Genomic DNA, 20,027 nt, shown 5'->3' on the forward strand with positions numbered 1-20,027 from the left:
GCAAGATGCACGTGCAGACAGACTGCTCTGCAGCATCTTTCATTTCAGAGGCTCTCATTTTTCTTGGTCCAGCTATGCCCAAAGCTATAAAGCTCTGCTTCTTCTTCATCACCAGCTTCTCAGAAACTACTGTCTGAATATTTTTTAATAATTTGTTACAAATTACAATATAATATATGAGTTGGATCATATGCACTCAGTCCAGGTCTCATCATTCATGCGTTCATTCTTATTACAAAATAAATAAATAAATAAATAAAAGGCGCATTCACGACTTGATACAAGTTGACTGAATCAGATAAAAGTTGGAACTACTTAATAATAGAAAGCCTATGATAAAAATAATATTGTGGTAAATGTGCATTCAGATAAACAAAAATATATATGAATATTATATAATAAGGAGACATTAATTATAACAAAAGTATATATAACAAAAGTATATATTCGTTTCTTGAAATTGTGGTAAAAGTGGGACATTAATTATATTATATGTGAATGATGACGCACACACCGAACCGAAGCAGGCAGGGGGCCGCCAAAAGCCAACGCCCCTCTCTCGTAATTTCATAAAACCAAAAAAATAAAAAAAGGATCTCCTCGAAAAAAAATAAGGCCAAGAATAAAACGGAAAAACTCGAATAAAAGACGACGCCGTATGAGCGCGTCTCTTCTCTTCTACTTTGCAGCCTGTCTTTCTTGAATTCTTTCTATCGCATTCCATCAAGTCCTTCGCTTTCCTCTCTCTTCCCCAAAGCATCGGAGCCACAGGGAGAGAGATTTAAAGAGAGAAACAAGGTCTGAAAGCCAGGTCAGTGCATTCTTCTAGAGAGAGAGAGAGAGAGAGAGAGAGAGACCGCGATCTGAGCGGCGAAGCAGTTTGGGTATAGTAGTAGAGAAATGGGGACGCTTCAGACGTGGAGAAAAGCCTACGGGGCTCTCAAAGACACCACCAAAGTCGGCCTTGCCCACGTCAACAGCGATTACGCGGTAACATTCCTTTCTTTTTATCTAATTTATCTTTAAAACAACTTAGATTTTTGTTATCTAAATTGGATTTTGATTTTGGATTCTGTGTTCTAAGAATAGGATTTGGATGTTGCTATAGTCAAAGCCACTAACCACGTCGAGTGCCCGCCCAAGGAGAGACATCTCAGAAGTCAGTTCTTTCTTTTCTTTTCTATTTCTGATTTTCAGATCCATTCTTTTGTTCGTTTCATTTATCAAATGGGTTGTTGATTTTTTAGCGAAATATTGATTCTTTTTTTGGGGGTGTATTGGATGCAGAAATCCTGATTGCCACATCGGCAATTAGGCCACGAGCGGATGTTGCTTATTGCATTCATGCTCTTTCAAGAAGATTAAACAAGACCCATAATTGGACGGTATGCTGCTTATTCATTCAATTGCAATGCGATACTTTTCAATTTTGTATTGGACGTTTATTGGACTTAAATGATTTTTTTTTTCCTTTTGAATTTCAATTGGGTTTTGCTTAATACTATTGTTTAACATGCCATACTATATGAGGTTCTCTGTGTGTGTGTGCGTTTCTGTTGATATAATTTGGATTTGCTCGGACTCGTACTTGGTTGCTTTCTTAAACCACGTAGATGTGCCTAAGTTACTCAATGCATGCTATTGTAGTGATAGACAATGACATTACAGTTAAAGACTGACCTTAGGCTCTGACATATTTACCAGTTGTTGATCCTCTCCTTAGTTTCCATTTCTTTCACTAGACTAATTGAGGAGACAAAGTTCATATGTACTGCGTTTTGTGTGTGCATGGTGGCGATTTATGAAAGATCTGAAGCTTTGTTTAAGCATTTGTGAACTCTATCATGGTCTTCTACTCATCTGGTTCAATTCTGTCTCAAAAACTGAATTCTTCTCAGCATTAGCACCCTGAAGCCAACTGCATGAGATGAAATAACTCTTATTTGACGTTTTCCTTTTAGCTCATCATTTTCTTATGGATAAATATGCTTATGCGTGTGTATATATTTATGCTTTCCTGCTAAACTTGCATGTATCATTTCTGTGTTTGGCATTGGCAGGTGGCTTTAAAAACATTGATAGTTATCCATAGGACTTTGCGGGAGGGTGATCCTACTTTCAGAGAAGAACTTCTAAATTTCTCTCAGAGAGGACGAATTCTCCAGCTTTCTAATTTCAAAGACGATTCCAGTCCTATTGGTGAATTTTAAACGCCTTAAATCTCTCTCATTCTTTGTCCTCCTCATCTGCCTGTCATTATGAGCTATGAGTTGCAGTACTTGAAATTATGACATTGCTTTTGAACTCCAAATTGAAGAAACACAAACACATTTTTACCAGAACTTCTTGATTTTGAACACAAACATATCTATAGCTCAACAATAACTAATTGATGATTATGACATTGCTTTTCCTCCTCTGCAGCTTGGGATTGCTCTGCCTGGGTGCGTACTTATGCATTGTTTTTGGAGGAACGACTTGAATGCTTTAGGGTTCTGAAGTATGACATTGAAGCTGAACGTCTTCCAAGGCCTGCCCAGGGGCAGGAGAAGGTACTTACCAAATAAATCGTCATACCTTTTTCTTGATAATAAGGACAAAGCACTATAGCAGCATTTTTTTATAGAAAGAACGGCACCTTTCCTTTTCCTTATAAAAGTTGCTTTCCGAAACGAACCCAACACTTTCTTCTTTCTGCAACCTTTCTTCTCTGTAACTCTCAAAACCCTAACTGTCACCGTCATGTTCTTAAAACTGAGTGACAAATATGAATTCAAAAGTAGAACATGATTTTGCATTACCTTCAGATTGATCTCTGTTTATTAATTATCAACTTTTAAGTTGTCTCATAAACCTTTATTTTTTCCGCAGTCCATTACTAATTAGGATTAGATGATGACTACTAGGTTCTGATGCTTTCTTTTTCCTTACGAAATGATCATTATTTCTTACGATTCACCATATATTTCCTTTTCTTTTCTTAAATACTTACAGGGTTACAGTAGAACCCGAGAATTGGATAGTGAGGAACTCTTGGAGCAGTTGCCTGCTCTACAACAGCTGCTGTATCGCCTTATTGGTTGCCGGGTAGCATATCGGGAACTTGCTATTTATCTTTTTCATCCAAACATGTGTACAAATCTTGTTTTTATACTATTAAATATATTTGTGCAAAATAATTTATGTTGCTTTCTGACTTTACAGCCAGAAGGAGCAGCTGTCGTCAATTACGTTATACAGTATGCGCTGGCCCTGGTATGACCTGCAAGTCCAGTTTTGTTTTATTTTCTCCCAGATATGAAAATGTTATTTAGATTGTTAATGGAGTATCAAAAAGAGAGCTTTAGTCATTAAGTTGTTAAAGCCAGTTTAACAAATAACAGACAAAGGGCTATATTTGATTTTATATCTTACCTTTTTTACTCTGTATTTTCAGGTACTGAAAGAGAGCTTTAAAATTTATTGTGCTGTCAATGATGGAATTATAAATCTTGTTGATAAGGTAAATCAATTATATCATTCATGCAAATACTAAGATAACAATTGATATTTGTTTCTCGAATTTGCCTGCTGTAAGAAGTCTGCTTTTGTTGCAGTTTTTTGAGATGCCAAGACATGAAGCAGTTAAAGCCCTTGATGTTTATAAACGAGCTGGTCAGCAGGTTAAGATCTGCAATAATTTTGGTCTCACTTATTAGTTGATTATTTTTATTGATTGCTATAGCAGCATCAGTTATTGATGATCTAAGGTCAAGTGGCTTAGGCTAATGCTGCTCTATTAAAGTCATCTTTGGTCTTTGATGCAGGCTGCAGGTCTCTCTGATTTTTATGAAGTTTGCAAAGGATTGGAACTTGCTAGGAATTTCCAGTTTCCCGTTTTGAGAGAGGTCTTACAGGGATCCAATGTGTTTGTTTGAATTCCTTCTTTGCAAGTTTCCCAGTTTATACTAAGTACTTTGTTGTCACTTTTTCAGCCTCCGCAATCCTTCCTCACAACAATGGAAGAGTATATAAGAGAGGCACCACGGGCTGTTACAGTTCCACATGAGCCATTGGTTGGTATTCTTTCTTTTTCTTTTTTCTTCTTTGCCTGATCCTAGATACCTTGTCGCCAAAAACTATTTCAAATTTATCGTCTTTGACTTAAGTTTTGACCACTTAAGTAGATTTTCTAGTGTTCTGAGTTTTGACCACTTAAGTCGTTTATCAATGGAAATTTCTTTTGATATAGATAATTAATATCTGGTCGTTGTGAACAGCTTCAGTTGACATATAGACCAGAAGAGCCTTCTGAAGACACAAAGTTATCTAGTGATGAATCTGAGCCAGCACCTCTAGACATTGTACCTGTGTCAAATGTTGAGACTGCAACTCCTTCCCCACCGCCGCCACCTCCTCCTCAAAGTAGCCAGGACACAGGAGATTTACTGGTAGATTATCAGTTCTTCTTTCGTTTAAGCTTTTACTCTGTTTTTTTTTCTTTTTATTGTACAAAGCTTCTTACTCTATATCTGTTTTTCCAATTTGTTCATCCCAATAAATCTCCTTTTGTGGGTTCAGGGTTTGGATTATACTGCATCTGATGTATCTGTGATGGAGGAAAGAAATGCTTTGGCTTTAGCCATAGTTTCATCTGAAACTGGTAATATTTTGTTTCATTATTTCTCTTCACTTTTCAAATAATGCCACCCTGACATCTAACTCTGGTGGCGTGTATTTTGTCCCATTCTTATTTGCAGATGCAGCTCCAACATTCAATTCTAGTGCTGTGCAGCCAAAAGATTTTGATCCTACTGGATGGGAACTTGCCCTGGTTACCACTCCAAGTAACAACATTTCATCAGTTAACGAGAGGCAATTGGTAGGCCCATCCCATCCCATGCATTTAAAATTTTCAGTTTTTATCCTTCATTATTTCGGTTGTCCATGATCATTGTAATATAAAAAAAATACATGTCTCTAACTGTATGAAGTACGGATATATCTTCTCACTATTTGATAATGGCTTGCAATCTGATTAATTAATGTTTTCCGTCTGTCAGGCTGGTGGGTTAGACTCACTTACTCTGAACAGCTTATACGATGAAGGAGCATATAGGGCTGCTCAGCAACCTGTTTATGGAGCACCGGCCCCGAATCCGTTTGAGGTCCAAGACCCATTTGCCTTGTCAAACAATGTTGCTCCCCCACCTGGAGTTCAAATGGCTGCAATGGCTCAACAACAGTCCAACCCCTTTGGTTCTTTCCAACCAACCTACCAGCCGCAGCAGCAGAATGTGATGATGGGGCCAACAAATCCTTTTGGTGATACCGGGTTTGGGGCATTTCCTACACATCCTCCTGCTCCTCACCCACAAACTAGCAACCCATTTGGAAGCACAGGCCTGCTGTGATTGACACATGCGCTTTGATGATTTATATATATAAGAAGAAAAGAAAGTGTTAATCCACGCGATGAAGTTGGTTGGTTTTGGTGTATTTTGGTGAGTATAGCAAAGTGGGTTCGGGGTTTTGGTATTGTTCGGAATGAACATAAGTTTGGTGTAAAAGTTGGCGAGTGAATAGCGAAGAATGTAATAATTAGTTGATACGTTTTAGAAATTCTTGTAATTTTGTTTTATCAAAAGAAAAGGTTATGTAATTTTTGACATTCTCCTCTCACGTGCATGGGATAGTGTATGTATGTGATGCTTTAACAATTTCTGGAATGGAAACTTGGATAAGAAAACGGATAAATATTTATCAAACAGGCCATCCATATCCTTGTATTTAATAATCATCAGGTGGCCAGGGAACAACTTGACCCATACTTTTGCTCCGTTTGTGCAAACGGGCAGAATAGGGCTCCTTTGCATGTCCATTCCATTCCATTTCCATGGAAAAAGGAAAAGCAAAACCAATGACACCATTTGGATTTGATTTAAATTTAAGTTTTGAGGGGTTAAGAAACCCTACAATAGGTAGGGCCCATGGGAAATGGGGGCTGCTTGGAATTTGTTATGAAACAAGTTAGCAGAGAGGGACACAGGGGAGGGTGGTATCTTACCGGGCGGCTTTCAATGTATTAATTGGCTTTTGGCTTTTGGTTTTGGTTGGATACCTAATGTCATGTCCCCTTGAATCCTTTTGAGTTTCTTTATTCTCAATTTAGCAGATTCATGGTTGGTCCTGATGCCGCTGGCTGACCCTGATGACTGACTATGCAAATAGTGTCCAAATTAAAGAATCATAATTCAATGAACTTCGTTTTGTTTTTGTTTTTTCCTTTTTGGGTAACGATTTGTCCAAAAATCAATAACGTTATCAAAACCAGTTGATGTTTACTTTTGGCTCAAGTAAGATGTCCAAGATATGTAAATTTTGGGCAGGCAGGCAGGCAGGCTCACGATGTCTACGATGACTTAGTAGTGCGCATGAAAGATGAAACGTGCGTAAAGTAAGTGGCTTGACATCAGTTCTTCTTGTGCATCTGCATGCTTAATACCATAAGCAAGCAGCAGGGGCATAAGTTAACCCACCACTTAGCAGCATAGTTTGATTTGGATTCTGCATTATGTGCGCCGCGTGTGGGGAATTAATAAAAGCCAAAGAATTTAAGGGCAGAAAGTTATAAAGGAGAAAGAAATTAAGGGAAGGGAGAGGGTGAAAGAGAGCTTGCAGCAGAGCAGGCTGCACAAAAGCAAAAGAAAAACAGAGAAGGGTAGGGTAGGGGGCCATACAAACTGTCCCACATTTTGAAACACACTCAAACACACCATCATTACCATCACAACCCCAAACACAACAAAATACACTCCCATTTATGTTGATTCCCTTTCTTTTCTTTTCCATCTTCTTTTCTTCTTTGTTTAACACTTGCGAGTGGTATCCCATGATTTGTGTGTGCACAGCTGTTGTGTTTTACCTATCTAAATTATTATTTGCTTTCTTGTGTTGTTAATCATAGGATCCAAGGCCCCAATTAACCACAAACCCTACAACTCATATCATTCTCATCGCACCGTACGTACCTTTGGCTTTGGTTAATTAACCAAGAATATATATATATATAAGTCTGGAATGTTTGCTCAAACTTAATAAGAAACATTATGTGATCTTTCAAATGTGTGGTTGGAACATGAACAAAGGAACCAAACCAAACCAACATTTTCATGGTCATTCATTCAGACAGACAACATATTCCTAAGAATAATTAGCAGAAACTTATAAATCGATCAAGTAATTGTTCGTGTAAACAGAAAAGGCATATAATCTTGGAAATCTTGGAAAGATCATTCATATGTTGGATGCTAACAGAGTATGAACACATACATATCATATGTAATATGCATGATGTTTTTTCAGCACCCGTGTAGGCGTTGTAAATGAAAGCACATGCAGTGCAGAGTCAAATTCTGCCACTTCGTGTAGGGTCAAATGATGACATACACATACAAACCTCTTTCTCTTTGTTGATCAGCCTTTCATTAAATGCAAAAGCTGATCACTCTTAGATCTATGTGGATCTAAAAACCCAAACTTAAAGATGCCTTTAATTTAATTTCTTTTTAATTCCATCACCACTAACAAATTACAATTGTTAATCAATCCACAATAAAATACAGAGAACCAAAGAGACAGTAGCTTTTGTAAATTATTTTTGAGGATTAAGAGATATCATCATTGGCAATGGCCAATGGGTCCCTTGTATTATTAATGTAAAAGATTAAGCAAAATACTTTGTCAATTAATAAATATAATTAGATCCTTCTGTAACGTTAGATGATGTCTTTGTAACCACGCAAGTTATGTACATGATGCCCACGGGTCCCTCCTCCAAATATTTCAACATAGGGATGTGTGGCTGGCTGCTACCTAATTACCTGCCTAAGTCGTCAAATTTGAAATCTTTGATGATTTAAGAATTCATTAGGAGCTATCTGGCGCATTATTTTCTTTTTCAACTAATTCTAATTACTTCCTAAACAAATGTGATTATGGGATTTAAATTTAGGGAACATCTTTAATTATTGGTTTGAGAATTTAAAGAATCAAATATGTAAATTTTGAGCTTCTATCTACGTATTCTATACATTGTATTTTTCCTGTTTATACTGACACTATATACGTTGTGGGTCTTGGATTAATATTTGTCCTTGTTGGTCAAAAATTAAAAGCCTAAAGAGTAATAAAGGAAAAGGGGAGCTTGTAATCAACTTTTGAAACAAAGTTTGACTTTACAGTATTACCAAGAAACTTAACTTTTACTTTATATTTTGTTCGTAATTGTTAATAAACAAATCATTTTATTCTTCACAGTTTAGTACAGTGTATATATAGTTATATCCATATGAACGAGGATGGTCTATATTAGTTCTGGGCACGGATCGGTTTGGAATGGTAGAAGGCTTTTTTGTTAACTAAATTAAAGATTTTGGTAGACCATTTTCTCTTCCGTTAACTAAACCAAAGACTTCTATAAATTTCGGATCGGTTAACCTAATATTCGGTTCGGATTAGTCGGTACACCGGTAGTACCATAATAAAAATATACTAATAAAAATATAATTTATAATACTTTCACATAACATAAGTACTTGAACAAATACACCAAATTATCCTTGTAAAATATAAAAATCCAATAGTCTAATTCATCCAAGTATGAAATCAAATAATTTAGTCACTATATCATTCAATATGTACTCAAGATGTATTAGGAGCCACTTGTGTTTGTTGTTTGAATCTTTGAGTGTTCTTTTTATTGAATTCTCTACATTTATGTAAATGATTTTGACATTTGTTCCGCGTTGGGTTCTTTAGTTTTTCATGTTGAATCCAACCATATAAAGAACATAAAATTTGGATCAACAGTTGGAAAGTTGCAGGTAAAAAAGGGACAAATATCGAAACTGGAAAACATAGGAAGTTCATAAATTCCTCTCTGACCAAAAAGTGCTACAGTACCCTGTTAAGTGATACAATGGTGATAAGAAAGTGATACAGTGGTGATAAAGCAGTGATAAAATGGTGATAAAACAGTGATACAATGGTGAGAAAGAAGTGATACAATAGTGATAAAAGAGTGATACAAAATGCTAATTGTATTTACCTTTGGTTTCTTGTTTTGTATTTAAATAATAAAATAAGTATAAATATCGGATCGGTATGAGTTTCTATCGGGTTAGGAATTTTGTTTCCGTTAATCAAACTAAACATTTCGATACGGATCGAATCACAATAATTAAAATTAAAAAATAATTATTTAACCAAACTAAACTAAACCGTCAGTATGCAGATAATTCAGATGAGATGCACTCCTATTTTAAGTCATTAAAGAAACGTATAATTGTGCTCACGTTTTTATATCCTATGTGAAGTTGACAGTTTGCAAGTGCATGCATTCTATTCGCCTTATAATGTAAAGGCTATATACAAACTGTGCAAGAACCACAGTAAAAAGGCAACTAGCTAGCTAGGTTAAACTGGGTTTCTCATCTGATCATGTGGCAGGCAGGTAGCTGGCAGCATCGGGATCGACTGAATATCATTGGTAGGGCCAAAGATGAAACATTAAGAATTCATGATATAAACTTGACCAAAGCAAAAGCAATTTGGACTGTTTCACAATCACAAGCTTGGTTTTGGTTCCTTCTTTCAAAAAGATGGAATTGATACACAGCATCACTGTTGATATTTTTATTACGTACAGTACAGAAACTAGTTTTCATTTTTACTTTTTAGGTAAGTATCGAATTAATACTGATAAGAAAATCTATTTCAAAAAGAAATTATTCGTTTATAGAATGAGAAGAAATGAAATGAAATGGAGCGGAATTGGAAAGCAGTGCCAACTTGCAAGGCAAGTACTTTTACTTAAAATACTTATTAAAAAAATGGCTTGCAGGTACACAAAAAATGAAGAGTTTTTGTAGGAAAAAGGTTCATTGTGGAAGATAAGAGTTGTTGCATTATGAAGTGGAGCATCTGGATCCATAATGTGACCACACCTTACTTTGAGAGTGGTCCACCAACGCAACTCAATGGTGTGGTTGATGGGCCACCCCATTTTTGTTGCCCTAATTCTAAATACAAAAGAAATGGGTGGAGCTGTCAAGGAGAGGGCGCCTAAGAAAGATATCGGTGCTGCCAACTGAGAATTTTACTGCAAAACCCCAAATTATGATAAACAAATGAAAGAAAGCTTGCATATTTTAATACAAAGTAGAAACCATGTCTCATTTCATTTCTAGAGCAATCTATCTAAGAGTCTAGGACTAGTAGTGACATTTATCATTCTTTTTGTGTAATCTATTACTTGTTCAATGCCAAATTGCCAATGCTTTACTTAATTCTGTCAAAAAAGTATTTAAAATACTTAAAAAACATTCTTTAATTTTCTTTGACTCAATCCAGTTTTTATTTTATTTTCCTTTGTCTATCAGCTCGGAGTCTGAAATACTTCACTTGTTGGTTGCCATTTCCAAATTCCATTTCAAACCGCCTTCCCACAGTCTGAATAAAACCACTTCCTCATCTACTACTATTTCCTATTTGATCCCTCTCTCTCTCTCTCTCTCTCTCTCTCTCTCTCCCCTCTCTCTCTCTCTCTCTGAAGAGTTCCATATCTGATTCTCCATATTTCATTTTGTTCTCTCTCTCTCTCTCTCTCTCTCTCTCTCTCTCTCTGTGTATATACCAAGAACAGAGCCTCATCAATGGCTGCCAACAAGTTTGCGACCATGTTGCACAGAAACACCAACAAAATCACTCTTATTCTCGTCTATACACTCCTTGAATGGATTCTGATCATCCTTCTTCTTCTCAATTCACTGTTTTCTTTTCTAATTATAAAATTCGCTGATTACTTTGGCCTTAAAACACCCTGCCTCTGGTGTTCTAGGCTTGATCATCTCTTAGAACCCGGAAAGAACAAGAATTCTCATAGAGATCTTGTGTGTGAAACACACGCCAATGAAATATCCAAACTGGGTTATTGCTCAAATCACCAGAAACTAGCTGAATCGCAAGACATGTGTGAAGATTGCTCATCGCAGCCAGATTGTGAAGAATGGTCAAAGAAGTTTGCTTTCTTTCCATGGATGAAGCAAATTGGTGTGATTCAAGGTGGCGATGAAAAAGTTATTCAGAATGGTGATGAAAACTTGAACTGTTCCTGCTGTGGCATGAAGTTGAATAAATTCTACCCTCCATGTATTCTAATTAAGCCTTCTTGGGAGGTTTTGGATTACACCCAAAAACAGAGTTTGACTATGGAAGCAGGGGTTGATGCTCAAACTGAAGAAGGTGATCACTCAGATCAAAGCAGATCGGATTTCATAATCGATCAACATGAAGATGAAGAGGCTATTGAAGTAAACAGGGAAGACAATACGATTTTTGATGTTGATGGAGGCTGTAAAAGAAGAGAAGACGAGGCAGAGGAGCATTCTGCCTGTTCTGTATGTGACTATGGCTGCAAGGAAATTGTTGCCAATGAAGATGACAAAGTGGACAGAGTTATAGATGAACAAGAACCCATCCAAGAGGCTAAGTTGAATGTTTCAATGGATGATCAACCACGTGATCACCAGACTTTCATTCAGGCCAGTTGTGATAACGGTTTATCTCCTGAAATTCTGCCTCAGCATCTGGAGTTCTACATTGATCAAGATGATTGTCGACTGGTTCTGGTTGATTTGATTGATTCTCCCACCGCCACTGAAAACCAAAGTCACAAAAAGTACAAGGTGGAAGACCAAGCAAACAGTAGTTATGAAGATGTTATACTGGATTTTGGCATGTGTTTCGAGGCACAAGCCAAACCGGTCGTGGAGAGTTGGCGCAGTTCAGAAGAGTCAGTGACATTGCTTTCATTCCATGAGAGTAAGGAAGAGGGCAGGGCTTCAGTTCTTGATTCAGAGGATTTGGGTGAGAATAGGAGCTCCTCCTCGGTCTTTCAAGGAGAAGAAGGAGGTATAGCAAAGGAGGAAAATGAACCAGTTGCTACTACTCAAGCAACACAAACCTCATCTCATGAGGATGATGATGATGATGATGATGATGATGGCCAATCTACTGCAGCTATAGCAAGAGATGACATTGATTCAGATGTTCATCAAGGTACACATGTTAAATTTGTTTCACTTATAATTTTGTGCTCCTGTTCAAATTAATTTATATTCAGTGTTTGGTTCTGTTTTGAATTTGGATGAGAAAATCTTAATGTTGCCCCACGTATGCAGCTTTTGAGGATGATGTCTATATGCATAACGACGAGATTGATGCGGAGGTCTCAATAGGGACAGAAATTCCTGATCAGGAACCGATTGATGAAATGCAATTAGCTCAAGAATTTCTGCATTCCTCCTATCCATGTGCACAGGAAGACCCTTCTACAAGTTGTGCCAATCTTCATGCTTGTGATCATCATGGTAAGCCTCACCTTCTTTCCTCACCACATTCCCAATCTTGAATCCTAATCATGTCTGATAATCTTTTACTTTCTTTCATTATTAGGTTCTAAACAAGCAGAGGAAGAGTTACTAAAATTTAAAACCTTTTCAGCTGAAACGGGCGAGGAAGCAAAAGAAAATCATTTCTCATTAGGTTCAGAATTTAATGAGATTGTGGAAGAGAAAGTCCCTGATACACCTACTTCTATAGACAGTCTCCATCAGTTGCATAAGGAATTGCTACTTTTTGAAAGAAGAGAAGTGGGAACAGAAGAGTCATTGGATGGAAGTGTCCTAAGCGATATTGAAGGTGGTGATGGAGTCATGACCATTGAGAAATTAAAAACAGTGTTGAGAGCTGAACGGAAGGCTTTGAATGAATTATATGCAGAACTTGAAGAAGAGAGGAGTGCTTCTGCAGTGGCAGCCAGCCAGACAATGGCAATGATAAATAGGCTACAGGAAGAAAAAGCAGCAATGCAGATGGAAGCTTTGCAGTACCAGAGAATGATGGAAGAGCAGTCTGAGTACGACCAGGAAGCTATGCAGCTCTTGAATGAACTTATGGTAAAAAGGGAAAAAGAAAAGCAAGAAGTTGAAAGGGAGCTGGAAATATGTCGAAAGAAGGTCCAGGATTATGAGGCCAAAGAGAAAATGATGATTTTGAGGAGAATGAAAGATGGCAGCACAAGAAGTAGGAGTTCATCCGGTCCTTGTAGCAATGCTGAGGATAGTGATGGGCTATCTATTGATTTGAATAATGAATCCAAGGAAGAAGATAGCCGCGAAGAAGGAAGCAATCAAAACACCCCGACTGATGCAGTTCTGTATCTGGAGGAATCTTTGGCTAGCTTTGAGGAAGAGAAGTTATCCATTCTAGACCAGCTCAAGGAATTGGAAGAGAAACTTTTGACCTTAAGTGATGAAGAGGAAGAACATTTTCAGAATATGAAACCAATCAAGTATTTCCTTTCAGAGAATGGAAATGGCTACCATGAAAAATTAGATGTTAGTAGTGAAGTAAACGGCGTTGCAAATGGCCATTCCAAAGAAATGAATGGAAAGCATAGCATCAAGGGCTCAAAGGGAAAGAGACTTCTTCCACTTTTTGATGCCATTGAAGCAGAAGCCGAAGATGGGGAATTGGAATTGAATGGAGATACAGGAGGGTATGATTCTTTTGCATCACAAGACTTTGTCATAAAATTTGAAGAAGAAAACAAGAAATTTGCCATTGAGGAGGAGGTTGGTCATGTCTATGAGAGACTGCAAGCGCTTGAAGCAGATAGGGAGTTCCTAAAGCATTGCATTAGCTCCTTGAGGAAAGGAGATAAGGGATTAGTTCTTCTCCAAGAGATTTTGGAACATCTTCGTGATCTGAGAAGTGTGGAACTCCGTCTGAGGACAACGGGAGACAGCGTCCTATAATGGCTATCTATGCATCCAAGACTTCATAGGTAAAATCACAAGCCTTCAGCTCTAAAGTTTGAAAGTTTCTACTAGAATTTGATTGGAACTGCATTTGTTATAGTTTATATTCTGTGTGCTTTGGAAATGCAGGTGTTCCTTTCGGGTTAAAACAGCTGCAGATATAGGAAGAATACCAATGCCATGGTGTTCTGATGTTACTTGATACAGAAGGCAAATATAATTATGCAGTTTCAACAATTTCAAGGGGGGAAATTCCCTGGATGGAGAGGGAGGCTCCTGGCAATGGCATGGTCTGTTTGGTGATCATGGTGGACTTCAAATTCAAGTCTGCCAATTTTTATTTTTATTTTTTTACTGGTTTTGTGTCAAAGTAGGCCCAAATTTTTTGTGGGCTGCGCCCATCAAGACCTTTTGAAGGAAAAAGGGGGATGATAAGCCTATGTGTGTGTAGGATAGTGAGGTGAAGCCACCCTGTCAAATTGTCAATTGTATGTTGTGATGATATGCGAAAAGGCCTGGCTTGCAAAGCTGGCAAGATCCAACAGAGATTCCAGTGCCAGGTACATAGAGCATTAGTTTATTAGACAGTTAGAATTAATTAGGACACTTTTTTCTTTCTTTCTGGTAAGTTCTGTTTGTGGGAAAGGAAAGGTAGGGGATGACTAATCCCTATATCTTTCTAAACTTTTGCATAATTTGATCATATGGGATTTGTTTATTATGTTTTGAGGGACAAAGGAGTTGAGTTACTAGTTGTATACTACATGTATCCATCTGTAAGTACATAAAAAAGTGAGTGTTTGTTTATACTGTCTTGGAGTTGCCTTGTATTGTGTTCTTTCCTTGTTTTATATTTTATGACTCTCTCTCTCTGATTGATGTGTTGAATTGTTAAACAATTTACAAGACAAGAGAAAGACAGAATGATCGCTTTCAGTATAATGGATTTTTCTTTAAGCATAAAACAACTCTTGATAGCTGTCAGAAGAAAACCAATAAAATAAGATGATTGCTAAAGCACAAAAGTCGGTGGCCTAACGGCTAATAAGGGACAGAGGATTAGTCATAGGCTCTTAGCCACAGGTAGTAGTATTATCTAGTAATTGTCATTAATTTTGGATTTAGGTATTAAGGATTGTTTGGTACAGCGAATTATCATGAACTTGACTAAATTCTAGTATTGTCTTGGATGGGTTTAGCCTGTTATAAATTGGATAACACTTGTACTACTTTTGATGTATGCTTGATTGGACTAGGACTAAATATTTTTAAAAGTAAGTTTTTTTTGTTGTTTTTTTGTTGTTTTTTTGTGTGTGTGGGTGAAAAGTAAGTTTTTTAATTTTAATTTTTTTTACTTTTCTTCTCTCTCTTTTTTCCCTTCTTCCTCTCTACATCTCTTTCATCTTCTTCTTCTCTACATCTATTTTTTCTTTGTCTTCTCTACATCTATTTCTTCTTCTTCTTTGCCCTCTCTCCTATTCTTCTGTCTACTTTTCTCTTTATTTTTTTTCAAAAATTTTCTCTTCTCTCTTTTTCCTCTTATATTTTGTATATTCCTTCTTGGGTGGTCGTGGCTGCCACTTGGGGGGTCGATGGTTGTGAGGTGCTTGGATAGGGTTGGTTGCTCATTGCTTGGGTCGGGACTGTTAGTCCCTCCTCTCTAGACAAGTTTCACTAAGAACTACTAAGAATGTATTTTTGGTAGGGTCCGTATTAATTAATCCCACTTAAAATTAGAACTGAGTGAAACAAACTTGGGATAAAATCTTAGCCAAGCCAGTCCATGCATGCACGGTGTAACAAACAAGCCCTAACCTTCTCTCTTACCTTCTCTTTTTGACTTTCTCCATTCTCTTCATGACATGTGTCACTTTCTTTACACTTTATAGGGGCTTTTTCGTTTCGGCAGTTACAGATGGGCTTGGGCTGCTGTAAATAGCCAAATGCATGAAATTGCCTCTTGAGTCTGAGTTCAAGGATCAGACCCCAAGACTGTTTCGAAAGGGTAGCTAAGCCTTAGGAAACACATTGGTCTTCTTCACCAATGAAACCAACAGTCGCTTACAAATAAATTCTTGACTTCGCATGAGAAGCTTATGGCATGGGAGTTGAGCATTCATGAGTTTAGCATGAGAGAGAGAAATAGCTACGATTGCCTATGAGAAACAGAGGTTTGAAGTAATGATTTCGTGAGGATTTGCTGAGAAGAGAGAGAGAGAGAGAGAGAGAGAGAGAGAGAGAGACATAGATTATGGTGGATAAACAGGTGCTTTGGGTAATTTTCCAGCAACGTGATGAAATCTTCATGAAGCTCTGGAATAGCTTACCAGATGAGAAAATGGGAAGCAATGGAAGAACAAGGCTTGAAATCGAAGGGTTCCAGAGATGAGAGGTGATGCTTGCTCTCTCTGGATATAGTTGCTTGCCTTCGATCGGAAATAGAGGAAGAAGATAGAAGCATGGGTGGCTTTAGCAGATTTCCAGCAGCTTGACGAAAGATTCGTCAGGCTCCTGGGTTGCATGACAAAAGAGAAAATGGGAAGAGATGGAGAGTAAGGCTCGAAATTGCAGAGGTTTCAGGGATGAGAGATGATGCTTGCTTTCTGGATGTGTGTTTATGAAAATAGGGGAAGAAGATGGAAGAACAAAGCATGAAATTAAAGGGTTCCAGAGGGGATGCTTGCCTTCGGTGAGTTGATCTGGCTGCTGGGAGGCTTGCAGCAACCAAAGTCTGTTTTGAGATCAGATCTCATATCCCTTTGTTGGGTAGAAAGTGCTTCCTTTTATAGGCGTTGAAAACCTTAATTTTGTCCAGCCACCCTCTCCCATTTTCCTTGACTTTCTTCAATTCCACCTTATTTAGTGAAACTTTCCTAGCATGAGCATGTAGACATGAAGCTTTTTGGAGTTCCAAGACCTTCACGCAGCTGGACTTCTCCATGTGGGTGAGGAGCCACCCACTTTCTTCTTCTTGCTTTCTTACCAAAGCTTGTAAATGAAAGAATGGGTAAGGGTGCTTAGTCAAAAAGGTGATCAGCATATGGGTTTGCTTGGTTTTGGTGGTTTGGCTGCGATCTAGTTTTAACAGAGATGCACGACGTTGGATATTTTATAAGGTGCTGGGCTGGGTTGTGTTATTTCCAGCGGCTTATGAGTTCCTTTTGATTTCATCAGACTGCTGGAAGCTTTGGCTAATGTGGGATTTTCTCACGTGTTATGGGCTATTATGTTTTCTTTAGGTGATGGGTTACTAGGTGTTCTCTCATGCTTACTCATATGTTTGGGCTCAAGGAATGAGCTTGAGTTTTGGTGCTCACAAGTCGCCCAAAACTTCCACTCGTTGGACCATCAATAGGCCTCATGAATACTCGTAACCATTCATACCACAACTTGCTCAGCAAGCTCCAGACATTCGAGTGGCTTAGGCCCACTTAAACTTGTAGCGTGGTGTGACATGTGTGCAAGCGCATATGAGGAACTTTCTCGTGCCCAAATCGGGTTTCTTTTCGATAAGGTATCGCATTGGACCGGGAATATATTTCGCCATAGCCTTAGATTTTTTAGGGTCTCAACACACTTAAAACAATGTCATTAATACATTAGACAATGTATCTTTTGTTTTCCAACTTTACCCTTATTGAATGCATTGGACAAACTAATTTTTGTTTCCACCTTGTTAAAAAATTAAGGGAGAATTTTAACATCTTCCATAAAATTAAAGTCAGGTTTTTTTAATAAAAAAAATATGTTTACTTTTTTTTTTTTTGGGTGAGGGAAGGGGGGATGGGTTTGTAGGTACAAAATGGAGGAGAGAGAGAGTGAGAAGTACAGTGCATGGTGGGGTTTTGGATTGGAGAGGAATGGTGATGATTGGGTAGGGATGGGGCCATTGTTTTGGCCAAGGGAGGGGACTGGGTTTTGGGTGAGAGAGAGATGGATTAGGGTTTGGGTTTTTTTTTTTTTTTTTTCCTGTTTCTTTTATCTTTTAACTTTTTAAATCAATTAGAATGTTCATTCATTTTTAAAAATATTTATATGTTTTTTAAAAAAATTCCATAATTTGTAACGTTTTTATTGTAAAACTTATTTTTGGAACAAAAAAAAAAAAAATTGTTTTAAAGGGAAGTATACTTCATTTTTATTTTCAAATATTTATTTAATTGAACTTTTGGTGTTTATTTTTTAAATTTAATTGTTTAAGTTAAGTTGTAAATTAAAGGAAATATAAAGTTAATACATTTAATAAGGGTAAATTTGGGCACAAAAGATATATTGTCTAATGCATTACTGTGATTGTTTTAAGTGTAGAGAAAATGACACATGTCATAAAAAGAAGGGAGAAAGTTCAAAAGAAAAGGTTGCTAGCATTATAAAGCCTGCAAAAGAGTACAACGATTCAGTGGGGGCATATATGGAGGTTTCTGCTCCCAACTTGGATCTTGAGAGGTCCATTAACGTTGACTGATTAGCAAGTGAATCGAAGAACACTAGCTAGCTAGCAGCATATGAATCAAAATCAGTTAATTTTGATTGATTGTTTCTTCCCACGTGCATTATTGGGTTTATATATATACACTCTTTTTTTTTTTTCTTCTGATGTGCATGAGATGATGACAGCCTTTCTTTTTCATTTCTTAAAAGAATGTCCTCCCTATTTTTTTGGTGGAAGCAGCTTTGCTCTGCTTATATATTATACATACCTGGTTTTGACTTTCGGCGCTGTTTGATTAATGATATTCGAGCTTAGATTAGACATGTCCTAATCATGATTCAGACCTGAGCATATCTTTCAGAAAATGAAATAATAATAATAAAAAGAGCGTTGCTAAAGAAACACTTAGACAAATCAGGAAATGAATTCTTTGAACCAATCTCAGCCAGCAATGGCGTGCGCCAATGTGGGCCCTGCAGAAAGCTCATCTATGCACGAGGATATAATTTTGGGAGCAATATTTGAAGGAAATTAGTGGACATTGTACAACAGTTTGAACCCCAAGTTTGGCTGGTTCCTTGTGGATGGTGTGACTCAAACATTGACGAACTCCAAATATTAAAAAGACGAGAGAGGGGAAAATGTAGATTTAGATGTTGCAATTGCGAGGGTATTACATGTGAAAATGAAAGGCTGTTTCTCAAGTCATGACTCAATAGCATATTTGATAGAAACAAACTTAGTTATATCGGTCATGTGATGAGAAAGATACGGATATGAAACGCTACCTTGACAAGTTCTTTATTATTTGATAAGACGAAACTGGTTTAATGTATTTTGGAATTAATGTTGGATACATGCACACCATATAGAAGGTCCTCTACTCTTTGATGCTGCATAGTCCATAAATAGGGTTATGATTATTCATGTCATGACCTTGACATTGACATTGTCCAATTCACAAGTGGTACTTTTGGTCTATGGGGCTCGATCAAAAAAGATCCAATAAGAACAAGGTACATGCATGGGGTCTCTTTCCAAAATTTGATTTCAAGAAAACTTTGGAGCTCAGCAGTCATGGTCAAGTGTTCTCATTACTCTACTCGTTATGATTTCTATGTGTAAGGACCAAGTACCGGTAGCAACTTGAAGGCGAAGCTTCCCCAACTCCTCCATATTAATCACAATTTAATTCAAGCAAAAATGAAGAGGTTGGTTCTCTAAGTGAAAATTATAAATGTTTTAGGAGATTAGTTGAACCTACTGAAATGCTCAAATTCTTCAAAAATGGGATGAAAATGTTTTGTATATAATGAGATTGAAGAATTAAATAGAAGATAAACGCAAGTGAAAAAGAGAAGCCAGCAATAACCAAATCTATATAGTAAGCAACTGGTTGAATTTTCTTAGAGAGGACGCAGATGAGATGCCATTTGTACCTGCGTTTGTTTTATTCATGGAAATTTTAAGTAGCTTAGTACTTTTTGGACATATTTAGTTATATACTTATTCTTAGCACTAGTGATATAGATAAATCCTACTACTATTTAATTTCAATAAACAAACTCAAAAAACTCAACAAAAAAAATGATAACTGACCTTATTGAATTTAGTTTTGATTATTAAATTATTTTGATGCCCTTTTGAGTGTTTAGGATTTTTTTTTTATGAGGTTTGGGTTGTGTTTGTTTTAAGAAATTGGAAGTTTTGTAATTTATAGGAAGTTCAAAATC

General features: G+C 37.1%; 2 protein-coding genes across 3 annotated transcripts; both read left to right on the top strand.

Moving 5' to 3' along the window:
* Positions 1–629: 629 nt before the first annotated feature.
* LOC117614748 (putative clathrin assembly protein At2g01600) lies at positions 630–5,650 on the top strand. Its single transcript, XM_034343646.1, has 15 exons — positions 630–990; positions 1,090–1,159; positions 1,288–1,385; positions 2,061–2,199; positions 2,425–2,552; positions 2,995–3,087; positions 3,205–3,255; positions 3,437–3,502; positions 3,597–3,662; positions 3,807–3,887; positions 3,975–4,055; positions 4,260–4,430; positions 4,561–4,642; positions 4,740–4,861; positions 5,043–5,650. The coding sequence occupies exons 1-15, from the start codon at positions 901–903 to the stop codon at positions 5,391–5,393; spliced, it is 1,689 nt and encodes a 562-aa protein (XP_034199537.1). The 5' UTR covers positions 630–900; the 3' UTR covers positions 5,394–5,650.
* A 4,928-nt stretch (positions 5,651–10,578) lies between these two features.
* LOC117614886 (myosin-binding protein 3-like) lies at positions 10,579–14,671 on the top strand. 2 transcript variants are annotated; one of them, XM_034343811.1, is made up of 4 exons: positions 10,579–12,099; positions 12,222–12,410; positions 12,496–13,888; positions 13,992–14,671. In XM_034343811.1, exons 1-3 carry the CDS (start codon positions 10,695–10,697, stop codon positions 13,857–13,859), a joined length of 2,958 nt encoding a protein of 985 aa, XP_034199702.1. In that variant the 5' UTR covers positions 10,579–10,694; the 3' UTR covers positions 13,860–13,888; positions 13,992–14,671. The 2 variants fall into 2 exon arrangements, with proteins under 2 accessions (XP_034199702.1, XP_034199703.1); XM_034343812.1 differs by having other exon boundaries at positions 12,544–13,888.
* Positions 14,672–20,027: the final 5,356 nt, after the last annotated feature.

Source organism: Prunus dulcis, chromosome 1 (assembly GCF_902201215.1).
Source record: "Prunus dulcis chromosome 1, ALMONDv2, whole genome shotgun sequence".
Classification (NCBI taxonomy): domain Eukaryota; kingdom Viridiplantae; phylum Streptophyta; class Magnoliopsida; order Rosales; family Rosaceae; genus Prunus; species Prunus dulcis.